The sequence below is a fragment of the Arabidopsis lyrata genome (genome assembly GCF_000004255.2).
Source record: "Arabidopsis lyrata subsp. lyrata unplaced genomic scaffold ARALYscaffold_4, whole genome shotgun sequence".
Lineage (NCBI taxonomy): Eukaryota > Viridiplantae > Streptophyta > Magnoliopsida > Brassicales > Brassicaceae > Arabidopsis > Arabidopsis lyrata.
In genome coordinates, this window is record NW_003302552.1 from 22650691 (window position 1) to 22664704 (window position 14014).

General features: G+C 35.3%; 2 protein-coding genes across 2 annotated transcripts; both read right to left on the reverse strand.

Moving 5' to 3' along the window:
* Window positions 1–285: 285 nt before the first annotated feature.
* LOC9316325 (cytochrome P450 78A6) lies at window positions 286–2472 on the reverse strand. The gene is made up of 2 exons (XM_021029665.1): window positions 1344–2472; window positions 286–1147 (listed from the first exon to the last, which is right to left on the reverse strand). Exons 1-2 carry the CDS (start codon window positions 2316–2318, stop codon window positions 530–532), a joined length of 1593 nt encoding a protein of 530 aa, XP_020885324.1. The 5' UTR covers window positions 2319–2472; the 3' UTR covers window positions 286–529.
* A 7394-nt stretch (window positions 2473–9866) lies between these two features.
* LOC9318148 (homeobox-leucine zipper protein ATHB-7) lies at window positions 9867–11189 on the reverse strand. Its single transcript, XM_002882036.2, has 2 exons — window positions 10806–11189; window positions 9867–10645 (listed from the first exon to the last, which is right to left on the reverse strand). Exons 1-2 carry the CDS (start codon window positions 11163–11165, stop codon window positions 10223–10225), a joined length of 783 nt encoding a protein of 260 aa, XP_002882082.1. The 5' UTR covers window positions 11166–11189; the 3' UTR covers window positions 9867–10222.
* Between the last annotated feature and the right edge of the window lie 2825 nt (window positions 11190–14014).

The following is a 14014-nucleotide window of genomic DNA, read 5'->3' on the forward strand; positions in this document are numbered from 1 at the left end:
ACAAACCAAAAACTAAAGAATGGATTTCTCCCTGAATAATGTTATTTTTGATAGAACATACAAAAAAAATCGTGTTTTTATGCAACTTTACTAAAGAAGAAATTGTTGTCAAAAAATTCAAACAATTCCCTGAATGACAGTAGACTTGCAAAGATTGTTCACCAAAAACTGATTTTATAATCTAATATCCTGTTGCAATCTTGATGTGTGATAGAATTCATTCTATGTTCCTAAATGTTATAAATATCAAACGAACGATTTTGCGCAGTTTTGTGGGCTAACAACAATCAAATAATCTGACACTATAGATTATAACTAAAAAGTCTAAAATACATTATGATGTAAATATAAATTACTTTTCATGTATTTACAACCTAAAAAATAAAAACACATCACTCTCCTCTCAGACTCACAACACACAACCATAAATAAAGAAAGAAAAAAAAATCACATCAAGTATCAAAATGTTAGTTCTAATAAAACGAAAAGCTGCTTAATAAAAATCTTTTAACTTTCTTATAAGCTTTTTTTAACTGCGCCTACGACGCAATTTAGCAGCAAGAGGATTAGCCATCTCACAAGAAAGCCTCAGTTTCTCAGATAAGTCAACGCCGTTCCCATCGGACGGTCCCCATTCAAACTCATGTAACAACGTCGCCGTCCAAAACGTAACGGTAGTCAAACCAAGATTTTTCCCGGGGCAAACCCGACGACCCGACCCGAAGGGTGCAAGTCTCAAATCCGACCCGAGAACTGAAAACTCCACCTCACCTTGTTTTGCCACGAACCTCTCAGGTTTAAACTCCAAAGGATCAAGCCACACGTGTGGATCATGCGATACGGCCCACATGTTCACCATTGCTGTGGTCCCTGCCGGGACAAGACGACCATCAACGATCGTGTCTGTTATGGCCAAACGGGCCCATGATAGAAGTGGGCCTGGAGGATGTAGCCTCAATACTTCTTTCACTACAGCCGTTAGATAAGGAAGTGAAGCCAAGTCAGATTCATCTACGGCTCTTGATTTTCCGACTATTTGATCTAGCTCGTTTTGTACCGTTGATTGAATATCTGGATGAAGGACCATCCTAGCGAGGACCCACTCAATTAAAACGGCAACTGTGTCTGTTCCTCTGAATATCATCTCCTGTAATAATAACTCAAAAAAATTTAGTACTTTTTACTTTTTATAGAATCTGTTAATAAAATATAAAATTTACTAATTTGATGTCAAAACAAAAAACTACTAACTTCTAATGCTTTAATTATTCCACCACACGTCACACTCAGACTCAAATTTCATGTTTTCAACAAATATATTATCAAATAATTGGTATGCATACCCAAAGAACGGCGATTATGTCCGGGTCGGATAATTTATCTGAACCATGGAGGGAGAGCAAAACGTCGACGAAATCATGAGGCGAATCACCGGTTTGATGACGGTGTTCAGATATAATCCGGGATACAAACCGGTTTACCTTCGGTACGAGTGTGGAACATCTAGACCGGATTCTCTGAGGATCAAATTCAAATAGCCAAGGAAGATGATCGGTCCAATTCAATGTTCCGAGTAAATCATAACCTTCTTCGACCAATTCACGTAACTCAACATGGTTTTGTTCAAGCTCATACTCTTGTCCGAAAACAGAGCACATCATGTTGTTAAGCGACGCCGTTTTAAGCAACTCACGAACAAAACAGAGTCCGTTACTAGTCTGTTTTCCAAGAAACCCAACCATCTGGCTAGCGATTTCCCGCCGCTGCGTCTCGGCTCGTCTGATTTGTTTTGGACTAAAGAGATGGTTCGAAGCGATACGGCGAAGCGTTCGCCAGTAAACACCGTGTGGTGCAAAACCAATTGCTCTGTTAAACATCAGAGAGTAAGCCGATTCTTTAACTGGTCGGTCAGCAAAAACCGGGCAATTCAGAATCTCTTTTGCGACGTCGGGATTGCACGTGACGATCACGCGAGTCTCTCCTAAGCTGAAAGCCATGAGCCTCTTGGCTCCGAATTTCTCAGCAACATCAGCGATTCGTCGGTGAGCTAGAGTGCTTGACATGAGTGACATGCTTCCAACCAAAGGCAAGCCTCTTGGACCGGGAATAACGTTTCCGGTTTTGTATGAACCGGATGTAAACCGACGGAAGAGGAATTTACCCCAAGCAGGTCCACCGGGATAGGTCCAGAAGAAGAGAGAGACGGCGAGCCAGATGATTGTAACGGCGAGGAGAGAGAAAGCGATGTTAGTTTGGCTTAGAACGCTGCATTTGGACAAAAGGGCAAAGATTAAGGAGCTTTCGAGTTTCGTAGCCATGGCGGATCAAAGCAAAGTAAGTGGAGAGAGAGAGAGAAACAAAAGGAGAGTGTCTTTTGGTCTGTGGGGCTTAAAGATCAGCAGATGGCTTTGGTATTTATATAGATAATCTCACCTCCTTTAAAAAAAAAATTGGCTACATTTTTATCTATTTATTAACTTTTTGTTTGTAATTTAAAGGAATTTGTTGATTACATACTTTATTTGTGTAGTTGTTTTATTTTATTGTCGCTCTCTATCTTAAGAATGTGTTCATTGTTTAACATATATATACAGCTCCAGCCCAATATATTTGGGAGCCTTAAGACAAAAAAAATTTTTTTTTTGCCTATTATTATATATAATGAGAAAAGTTACTTAATTTTGAGAAAAATTTACGGATTTTTTATAGTAAAAATTGTTATTTTAAAAATTTTGAGCTTTTTATACATTTTCTTATAAAGAATTAGACCTTTTAAAATATAATTTTCATATTAATAATATTTTTAGAAAATATTTGGACCTTTTCTACATGTAAATTTTTTTTTTTTTTTAAAAGGTCCGGGCCGTCGTACCACCGCCCTACGCTGTAAGCCGGGGCTGCATATATAGTTTTCATTTCATACTATTTACACCTTTATCTAATATATTTGATAGTTAAGTTTTTCGGAGAAGTAAGTACAATTTTATTTAAAATCGGATGTTTCACATATGTCTATTTGGTCCAAAATTATAAATGTTTCCTATTTTTTTTTTTAAATGCTTATATAGAGTAGAGAGTTGCAAGGTTACACAAAATACTTTCATATCGTAAATTTAAATATTATACCCCTTGTAATTATCAAAAGGCTTTGAAATGCAATATTTGTAAGAGGGTGCGTAAATAACGTATTGGGAACAATTAACAATATATATGTGATTTCCAATTACTTAGCTAGATAATTTATTATTGGTTAAAGAAAAAGTTTAGCTACATAAGTAGAGTAGTTACCAAGCTCGATTCCATGAGAATCGATCGACGTTGATTGTGAATCTCTTTTGGAGGAATATCTTATAATTGAAAAAATTGATAGTGCTTATAGATTTGATTCCTGTTTTTTTAAAGGAAAATAAAAGCAAGACCGTTCAGCCACAAGATAAAGATGATTGCAGAGTCTTGTTTACCGATCTATTTGATAAATAAACATCAAATTAAAGGTGTTTAAAAATAAAAGCAAGACCACTTTGAATGTAATCGTTTAAATGATTTACATGGACTCCGGAATGTAACGAATAATTGCAATATTAATAGTGCATAGATAGCCTTTTATAAAAAGAAGTTTCTCTAATAACAAATGAATTTGCAACAGGTGGCTAAAATCTCAAATAAAATATAATAAGAATCTTATAGAAAATAAAGTGTAAATATTGTTATAAATAGATGTACTTTGATGGCTACATCAATTATCTTATTGTAAACGCTACTTGATCATCAGAGTAACCGTTGAATCAAACATAAATCATGGAGTCTGTTTTTATTTTATTTTTGTTAAAGAGAGTCTGTTTGTATTAATAAAATAAATTTTATCCGTTAACTGGTAATCCAGTTGACTTGACTTATCTAAATGACTAAATCACTTATCTGTCTGTTTATTTATAGTATATAACAGTTTTACAATTGTGCTGTCTTTCACTATATTTTAGAGTTTTCTTCAGACAGAATAAATTAACGAAATTTTTATATGTTTTATTTAATTCTCACAAGTACAAAAAAGGTAAAAACTACTTAGCGATTACAAGGGGGGGGGGGGGGAATGACTACTTTGTTGATTACAAAATTCATAACGATACCAGTTAGATCCGTTACCGTTACATTCTTCCACTAATCAAAAAATCAAATAAAGTTCTTAACGGTTTAGCGACGTCATACGTTAGCTCTCCAATCCCATGGGATCTATTTCTCATCCTTTAAGTTTAAGACGTCATATTGTGGGACCTATGTTCCGTTTCTTACGGTAAAAATGTAATACTCCGTAATAATAACGTAATTCAAATATGTACTGAACTCGAAACTAAAAGCTAAAAAAATAAGCCGACAAAAAAAAAGCTAAGAAAATAAATAATTTTACTGACATATAGTACAATTTTAAGATAGGATCATAGTATCGAATTGGAAAATCCATATATATACTCTAGTTTTTTTTGTTAAAGACTAAGGTTTATACCAAACTATATATAAGAATCTACAACTTGATTTTAACTGTAACCAATAATAAAAAAATAAAAAAAAGAATGCGTGTGCAGTGTACGATTGATTTGAATTTTCATTATTTTAATATTTGACTAGTTCTTGATTAATCAGTCAGTATTCAGGAGTTATAACTTATAACCGCTTGACACTTTCTAATGCTCGATACGTTTTTTAATCACGGACGTGGGAGCGATTAAGGAGTTCTCCAATGGTGTATCAACATGTGTCTATTCACTGTTTTTAATTGGTTTGTTAATCTAATAATTATAAACCAACAAGCTTATAAGCTATATAACAAAGTGAAAGTTTAATCCTTTAATTATAAACAACCGTAGTTTTAAAAAGTTGAAAGATTTTAAACTCCATTGTTAACAGATAATAGCGTATACGGTTGTACTTGCTACTTATCCACAAGACAAATTAAATTTATACATTAATTTACTAACCTCCCTATATGTGTTACATGACGCTATGACAGCTATATATACACAATTTGTTCATCTTCTAGCTGTTTAGTTAGCTAAGAATAGTTACTATTTATAATTGTATGTATAAAATAATCACCACCATCTACATTTGAACAATTCTATTACGAAATTCAGTCCTTGATTCAATGATTCATATCACATATATACATATATTCATAGTACTATATTCTTAAAGCCACATGATTTATAGTGATCATTTATTGTTCGGCTGCCGCTATACTGTGATGTTTTAAAACTAGTATATTCTTATATACATAGAAAGAGATTCCTCTTTGCCAAAAAAAAAAAAAAAAAAAAAAAGAAAGAAAGAGATTCCTATGAAATATTTTCGTGAGAGAAGATTCGTGGTATTTCTCCTCTATATACTCGTATATTACAAAAGGGACTTGATAAAAATACCACGAATTAAACATATATTATAACATGTAGCTTATTAATTAGGTGCTAAACTTATAATAATTTTTTCCAATGGTTATCGATTTTTTTGACCTGTAGGTGAGGACTTGCGCTACAGATTGACCGTTCGCGCCGAAAAAAAAAAAACATTCTCCTACAAATGTATTGCGGAGGATCTTTGTAGTTGGCTATGGTGCGGTATTGTGTACCCAAGTGACGGTACCTTCTGTTTTACATCCGTCGATTTTGTTTCCAGATTCGACCGATCAGAATCCTTCGCTTTCCATTACGCCACATGCATGTGAGGACAAAGCGTTTGATCGTGTCAAATTTTCTGAGTGTGGTATAATTGACATATGCACACTTGGCATATGTAGGATACTTGCCAAACAATGACAACCATAACCACCGCCTAAACATATATATACACAAAGACAAGGGCAAAATAGTCATTTTAAGCTAATCAGACAATCCACATGATCTGCTTAAACACAAAATCTATATGGTCCCTAAATATCGGTTATCAAAATAGCTTGTCGATGGCTTACATCAACGGTCTAAGATCTTTCTCGTCTCACAGTGAGAAAGTGCCTGGCCGTTGATCTAATTTCAACTTAGCATTAAGCATTATATATAGCTTTATTTTCTTTTATCTTAAAAGTTAAAATTGCATAATTTTAAAGAAACAACAAAAAACTTTACAAAACTATGCATGTTTGTACATAAGTGTGCGCATGCATCTTGTTTTGTCATGCTTATTTATGCATATGTTTTGTTTTGTTGTGGTCTTTAATAAGTGAGGATCAATCCCAAGACTAGACTTGGGTCAATAAATAGTTTGATAGTGATTGCAACTTCCGCCAGCTTAGAGCTATTTATTCACAATTTGGTCATCACAATTTAAACAACATGATACATGTAATTAAAGAAAGCTTTAGCTCCCTATTATATGAAACAAAACTGACTGTTTCTGTTCTTATTTCCATCTCTGAATTTATACACTTATCTATAGTGAAAAGGGTTGATTTAAGGATAAGCTTTTTTTTTCTAATATAAATCTCATGTATTAAAACTTAATAATAGATATCGTAAAACTTTAGAGACCCTCAATACTTTTTGTTTTAAGTTGCATATTAACTTTCAAATTAGAGTTGAAACATATGTGAATGCTAATTTTAGTGATTCCAAATAATGAGTTAACCCATAGTTTGAGTACAGTGCTAAAAATTTTACGTACGCGTTATAGATTTGATATTGAAACTAAACACTTCAAACAGAATATATATGAACAAATGATCCGAAATGTGGAATAATAGAAAACGTCCTTATAAAACATTAGACCAAGTTAAGTTGAGGAAAAGTATTAAAATGTGGATTTTGGTAATATATGCAAAATGAGGAGGTCAAAAAAACAATTAGGGCCACTCATCAATCGTTTTGTTGATATTGAATTATTGATTCGTCAATTTCTTGGGAGGGGGTGTCTCTATATGAACGTAGTCTTACAGGTTAATGTGTGATCGTTGCCCTTTTACATGGGGCATACTAAAATGTCGTTAATGTGTTTAATTTCAAAATTGACCATACATGACAATAATTATTTTTCGAATTTATTAGTACCATGCATTTAACCTATTGCCAAAAATATTAGAACATGAGCAGTGGTATAGTCTCATATAGTCTCTCAAAAAATAAATATAATTTATTTGTTATTTAAAATTAATAATTAAAAAAAAAAGCAAAGTCAATCAAATCTTGTCATGTGTAAAAAAAGTCTCTAAAAAGATTCTCATATGTTCTTATGTGAGAATCGATTCTTCTTTTTTACTCCTCTTTTTCATTATTTTTTTTTCTAATATTGTTGAAAGATTTGGTGAAAGACTTTCACTGTTTATGTTCTTATAGGCTATATTACTTTATATAGCCAATAGTACTAATTATAGTTAAACATTAGTGAAAATATAATTATACATGGTTAATTTCTTAAGAGTCAATTTTATTACAAAACTAAAGAGTCATGATTATTTGAGAAGTTTTAGCAATTAATTTTTTCACAACAGTCAGTGGATATGGATTGATTAGTATACCGTGCATTCCATTGAAGTGTTATGTCAAAAAAAAAATAAAAAAATTGATGGCTCTCTAATCTTTTGGTCATCTGATTGCATAAATTTTTTTCTTTTTCTGTCTATCACAAACCGTACTTCTTTTATGGGTCAAGTGAAAAACAGACACATCCCTATCTACTATAAAGTATATAGATGTTTTACAAAATAGTATTGCGAAAATGAGCATTTCTTGCCAAAAACTCACTTCTACTGCGATATTTATGTTCTATCATGCACTAGTTTAAAAATCTGAAAACTCAACTTGTAAAGCTTTTATGTTTTTAAAAAAAAAAAAAAAAAAAACTTGTAAAGCTTTTAAATTCACCAAGTTCGTCGCAAAACTCGGACACTCCTTTAAAATTTCGAACCATTAATTTGCATCATATCCATTGAAACCATTTGATATATAGTAATTAAGTATACATTGGGTGTGGTTAATTATACATTTATATACTCTATGGTAGCTTAGTGGACCGCCATAGCTAGGTACTCAGCATCCTTGTACTTTATACAGATTAAAGCAAATGGACTCGCAACATTATTCCGATCGAGAATAACCTTGATATACCGAATAAGTTTTACAAATATGTGGTTTAGAGTTAAGAGTGGCATTAGATAACAATGTTTATGTTGAATAGTTTAATTATTTGTATCTGAACTATAAAAATAGGAAATAAAATATACCAGGAGATTGTCTTTCATTCTTGTATTACAGGCAGAGCAGCAGAGGGAATAAGAAACATCATCAATTAGACATTCCAGACTTAATGGAACAAAGACTACTTCATTCTCCTGTCTCATGATGCTGAATGTCTTTCACCTGATGAAGTCTCTCTATCTCTTTGTCTTTTCTCGCTATGGTGTCCTTAAGGGACGCTAACTATAAAAACAACATATGACTCATTGTATCTTTAAGTTAATGACTTAATGGTGATAAGAGAGATAAGATAGAGAGGTGAGAAAGTGTGTGTCTATCTACCTGTTCCATTAAGTCTCGAACGTCTTTACCATATAGCACATAACCGGTTTTAAAATCTATGCCGCGAACGTGAACAATGACAATGCTGCATAAGAAAACATATAAATTCAGTTTAACAACAATTAGGGCTGCTGAAAACACCTTTTTTTTTTGTTGTTCCAAAGGACATATATGAAGAAGAACCTCTGGGAGCGACTTCTTCTTTCATTCAAGGCAGTAGAACCAACGACTCGATTCTTTAGACCAATGTCCATCAATGTAATCACATCTGAAGTTGATGGTTTCATAGTATTTTTTTCTTCCTTTTTGTCTTCTACTAACATTTTGACATTTTGAATACAACCACTTTAATTTTACCTAACAATTGCATGTATTCCCTCCTGAACTTGTTGTATTCTGTGTTCGCTTTTTTACAAATCAAATCATTTTGCGTTTTAACATTAAGAAAAGAAAAGAAAATTAAATTATAAGAAAATGTAAAAAAATAATAAAATGAATCTAGCCTTTTAGCTAATGCACTGACTGAAAATATATTAAAATAAAGATTCGATCGCACAGTCTAGCTAGATGGAGATTTGATTCTGATAAGTCAAGTGTATCGATAGAGTCACATAGACTCAACATGCATTTAAATGAATCTCAGTTCTCTGTCCAATGTATATTACACACAAACTTTGAATACTTGCTAATCACTAGAGTTTGAATACGTTATACGTATCAAGTAAAACTTTGAATACTTGCTAATCACCATCATGAAACCGGGAAATTGAAGAGTTTGAATACGTTATACGTATCAACTAAAACTTTGAATACTTGCTAATCACCATCATGAAACCGGGAAATTGAAGGATGCTCAAGAGCAAAATCAAATCTATCGTTATGTCCAATAATTACTTGCAAACTTGCGACAACTTATATTAGTTGAAAGATAACTATTAGTCAAAAAAGAAAAAAAAAAAAAAAGTAAATATATGGGCTCAAGATATAGAAGCCCATATACACACATGGGTTATTAAAAGGCCCATAGGACCTGTCGCTTAGAGACGACGTCGTACTAAATTGATCGACATAATTACGAGAGGCACATTGATTTCCCTACAACACTAATTGGGAACGTAAACTCAAAGTTCATTGCTAAAGAAGTTGGTATGGCTTTGCCGGAATCAAACTAATAGCGAATTTGGATAGAAAGACATATCTAATTTGCGAATTGACTCTGTTAACTTGGGTTTCAGGGTTCTTCTTCTTCTTTTTTTTGTCAATCAGGGTTTCAGGGTTCTTCTCATGTTCCTAAATCCTAATATCAATGTTTTCCCCAACTTAGTAGTTCTTTTACATATCAGTGAATAACTTTGTAATTTATATATATATATTGTGATTTCTCCTACCTTTTATTTTTTATTCCATCCAAATTTGGTCTTAAATTTACTACAAATTAGCTACAAAGCATGACGAGTACTTAAAACAGAATTACAAAGACTTAACTGAGAATATACGACTTTCTAAACACATAATTTATACAGACAAAACCATACAATTTCAGCTCAAACTCCTGCAAAATTCTCGCTGTCAGACGAGTCAGTTGCTGGACCGAATACCTCTATATCCGTGGCTCGGTTCTTGCGATGCATACAGGTAAATTTCGATTTGAATATGTATATATCCAATCTTTGGTCTGCAAAAGACTAAATCTGTTTCATCTTCTTGTTTTTACTTTATTTCATTCATGACCAAAAATCCCACCAAGGGTAATTGTTGCTGGATTGGTCCAAGAGAGTAGTAGTATCTGATTTGAAACCTCTCCAATCATCAGATGATGTCAAACAACTATCAGCTGGTTCAACAATGTTCATTAAGTGATCTGGTTCTTCCTCAAACCCACCAAAATACTCTCTCTTGATGTTGTTATTGTAACCATCATCATCATCATCATAATCATCATGATTATGATCACACATAACCCCATGGTGACCCTTCTCATCTTTCATCTCCATCTCCGGTCTAACCTCTTCCGGTTCACGCCTCCGGTTCTCTTCGTTTTCTGATTCATGATCTGTGCTGCTTAGAGCCACCACAGCTTGATCTCTACAACACTGCCTTTCCTCATCCTGAGTCTTCTTCTGCATCGCCTCTTTTAGCCTCTGCAACTGCATAAACGTATAAAACAACTCATCAACAATCTATTTTCTCCTTCAATAAACCATCAAAACAGAGTTTTTTTTCTTTTAATCACCTAATATATAACCAACTTTAAGTCATTAATTGCAGTATCTAACCATGGAAGGATAAACAGATTTTAGGACATACCTCAGAGACTAAAGCTTGTTTTTCTTTCTTTAAGGACTCAAACTGAGAAGCTAAGTTGTCGTAGTTTTGTCTAAGAATGTTGTACTCAGTCTCGAGCTGCTTCGATTTCCAACGAGCCCTCTTGTTCTGAAACCATATAGCCACTTGCCTCGGCTGCAACCCTAGCTCTCTAGCTAGTTGAACCTTCTTCCTTGGCTCAAGCCTTGTCTCAGACTCGAACATCATCTCCAGTGACTTGATCTGCTCGTCGCTAAACCTTCTCTGATTGTTCTTGTTGTGATTGCTCTTCTTTATCTTCTTCATGGTCAAGAATGGATCTGATGACATCATCGCCGGAGAATATTCTCCTCCTTGTCTCATCTCATCGGAGGATTTATGTTTCTTTTATTTATTTTTTGGAATCTCTGTGTTTGTGTGATGTTGGCTAATCTATATATGTGTGTTGAGGCTGAGATTATTATGTTAAACAGTTACATAAAAAATGTGATTTGTTTTTATTTTTTTATGGGAGGGGTCCTTGGCATATAATAAGATATAAACTCTGGGCTGCTTTATCGTAAAATTTTTATTCATTTTTTAGCTAAACGATTTGTGGGTCGACAGGTAGCAATAGGGCGGATTTTGGCTGTTTCTAGAGTCGTCGCTATCACTTGTTAAGTCGAGTTTCATTTCAACTTGAAACTAATCATCTAACTACTGATTAATAATTTCCACCTTTTTTCATTTCTTTTACTTTTACTTTTATGATCTTTTTAGAAAGCTTTTTCTCTAGTAAAAAAAATTCTAGGAATATCACTATTTAATTAATAAGTAAATATACATTTAAATTGGTCTTTTGGCATATTTTTTCCTTATGTTATCTGAGGCCGTAACCGTACAAGGTTTGAAATCCTCCCAGGCACTTTCCCCGAGGTTCCAGAAGCAGCATGGAGCGTTCTATTAACCAGATCTGAACAACTTTTTACTCCTTAAAAAGGGAATCTCCTTTTGGTCTTTACCCAAAGAATGATTATATCTGTTGGTTTCTGGTGTTACCCGCTGAACTTTTCTCCAAGAACCTCCTTTGCTCCTCCTTGCTCCGCTGCCCTCAAGCTCATCTAAGCCTTTGAATCCCTCCTCATCACTGGTATAACGCTCTAATCCCTTAATCACACTCTTGCATCTGCTGTAAACCTTGTTAACCCTGTTAAGCCTTATACTCTGTCACAAAAGCCCTGCTATCTTACTTATATCCCTGCAAACCCATCTGTTACCACTCCTGCTCAACATCTCCCAAAGAACTATGACGTCCAGAATCCCTCATCATCTCAAGGGAAAAGGATTAGCCAGTGGTTACTCTCCTCCACCTCGCAAGAGAATCCAAGCCCCTCCTCTTGATACGACTGAGCTTATTGAAGCAAACTCCCTAACCCTCATAGGACGCCTTACTAATCCCTCTTGCCAACGACTGTGGGCTCTATTCCCTTTCCTCTCAAATCGTTGGAACCTCAGGGGAAAGGCTCTGGGATCAGATCTAGGAAGAGGCTGCTTCCAGTTCAAGTTTGACTTTGCTGAAGACATGCAAAAGGTTCTTGATAATAGGCCTTACCACTTTGATCAGTGGATGATTATTCTGCAAAAGTGGGAACCGATTATCTCTGATAATTTCCCATCTTCAATTCCCTTCTGGATTGACATTCAAGGCCTCCCAAAACACTACTGGCAACCTGAAATGCTCCACTCCATTGGAGAAAACCTTGGTGAGATTATGGATCTAGAAATTACCTCTGCTGCTATTAAGCTAAGAGTACTCCTTGATGGCCTCCAACCCCTCTTGAAGGAATGTGTGGTGGATTTCCCTGATGGGTCTGAAGCCCTTATCTCTCTGGAGTATAAGAGTCTGAAAAGCCACTGTCTACACTGCCAAAGATTAACTCATGAGACAAAATCTTGCCCAGGTCTCCGGTCTTCAAAGGAGATAACAAAAGATAAATCTCTAGTACCTGTTTCCCCCCAACATGCTTCAAAAGTCACCTCCAGAAACTATTATACTCCGCGTGATAACTTCAGAGCACCCAGTAATCTCTCACAGAGATCTGAGAGGAACTACCCTCCCCACAAAGACTCTTATCATATCAAAAATAGACATCTCCCTGCAGCTTCTCGCTCCTCCTCTCACTCTGAGACTAGAACCTTTTCTCAAGTCCAAAGTAAACATAGAGATGATCCTATTCGCCTTTCACACAGCTCCAGAGGAGAATTTAGTAGAGATCACTCTAATTACAAGACTTCCCGGAGAGGATATGAGCAACAAAGACCTCGGCAAAATCAACAATGGAGAGAAAAAACCCCTTCTCCCTCTGGTCAATATCGTGAGATCTCTGATTCATCCAGAACTAGAAGGCCACCTCTGGAAAGAACCTTTGAGGAAGTTGCACCGCCTACACCTCCTCCCATCCCAACAACTGACGAAGTTATGGGTGAGCTGAGAGAAGTAACTCTGCAATACACAAATTGTGCAGATCCAACGGAGAGTGCTGCAAGGAAAAGAAGAGTACTACAAGGTGAAGCCCAGAACCTGATGGCAGAAACTGCCTCTCAAATGATAGAGGCTGCAACAAGAGCAAACCAGTCTGCTCTGGAGCTTAGAAAGCAGTCTCTTAATGTTACCTTGGAGGAGACTCATGAGTCTCTTAGTATCCCACCGGGTTTCTCTCCACCCTCTGCTGCTCCTGCAAAAAAGAAAAGAGGGAGACCTCCCCTTAATAAATCTCAACCAAAAGGACCCCTGAATCTCACAGGTGCAAAATCCAGTAAAAGAAATAGATGCACAGTCCAAAGCTCACCTAAACGAAAGCCTACACCAGAGAAGAATCTGAACTCAGATGCAGGAACCAGCAGAAATCCTAGGAAAAATCCTTCAAAGTCTCTAGTTACTAATACGGGGCCAAAAGTAAACATTATACCTGCTGTGGTAAAAAAGAAGGTGGATTTTCAAGATCCACCAAATTCTCTTCCTTAAAGCTCATAAGCTGGAACTGTTGTGGGCTGGGGAACCCTACAACAGGCCGGCGACTGCGTGAGATAAACTCTAATATCTCACCAGAACTTCTCTTCCTAATGGAAACCAAAAATCCTGATGAAACTGTTGAAAAATCCCTTTCCTGGATGCCCTATACCTCTCATTTCCTTGTTCCCCCCACAGTCCTGGTGGTGGTGGGTTGGCTCTC

Excerpts from the sequence above, each read along its gene's own strand:
- LOC9318148 (XM_002882036.2), bottom strand. The coding sequence starts at position 11,165 with ATGAGACAAGGAGGAGAATATTCTCCGGCGATGATGTCATCAGATCCA. Across the intron at positions 10,646-10,805 it reads AACAAGCTTTAGTCTCTGAG|TTGCAGAGGCTAAAAGAGGC; the intron begins GTATGTCCTAAA and ends ACGTTTATGCAG.
- LOC9316325 (XM_021029665.1), bottom strand. The coding sequence starts at position 2,318 with ATGGCTACGAAACTCGAAAGCTCCTTAATCTTTGCCCTTTTGTCCAAA. Across the intron at positions 1,148-1,343 it reads ACATAATCGCCGTTCTTTGG|GAGATGATATTCAGAGGAAC; the intron begins GTATGCATACCA and ends TTATTATTACAG.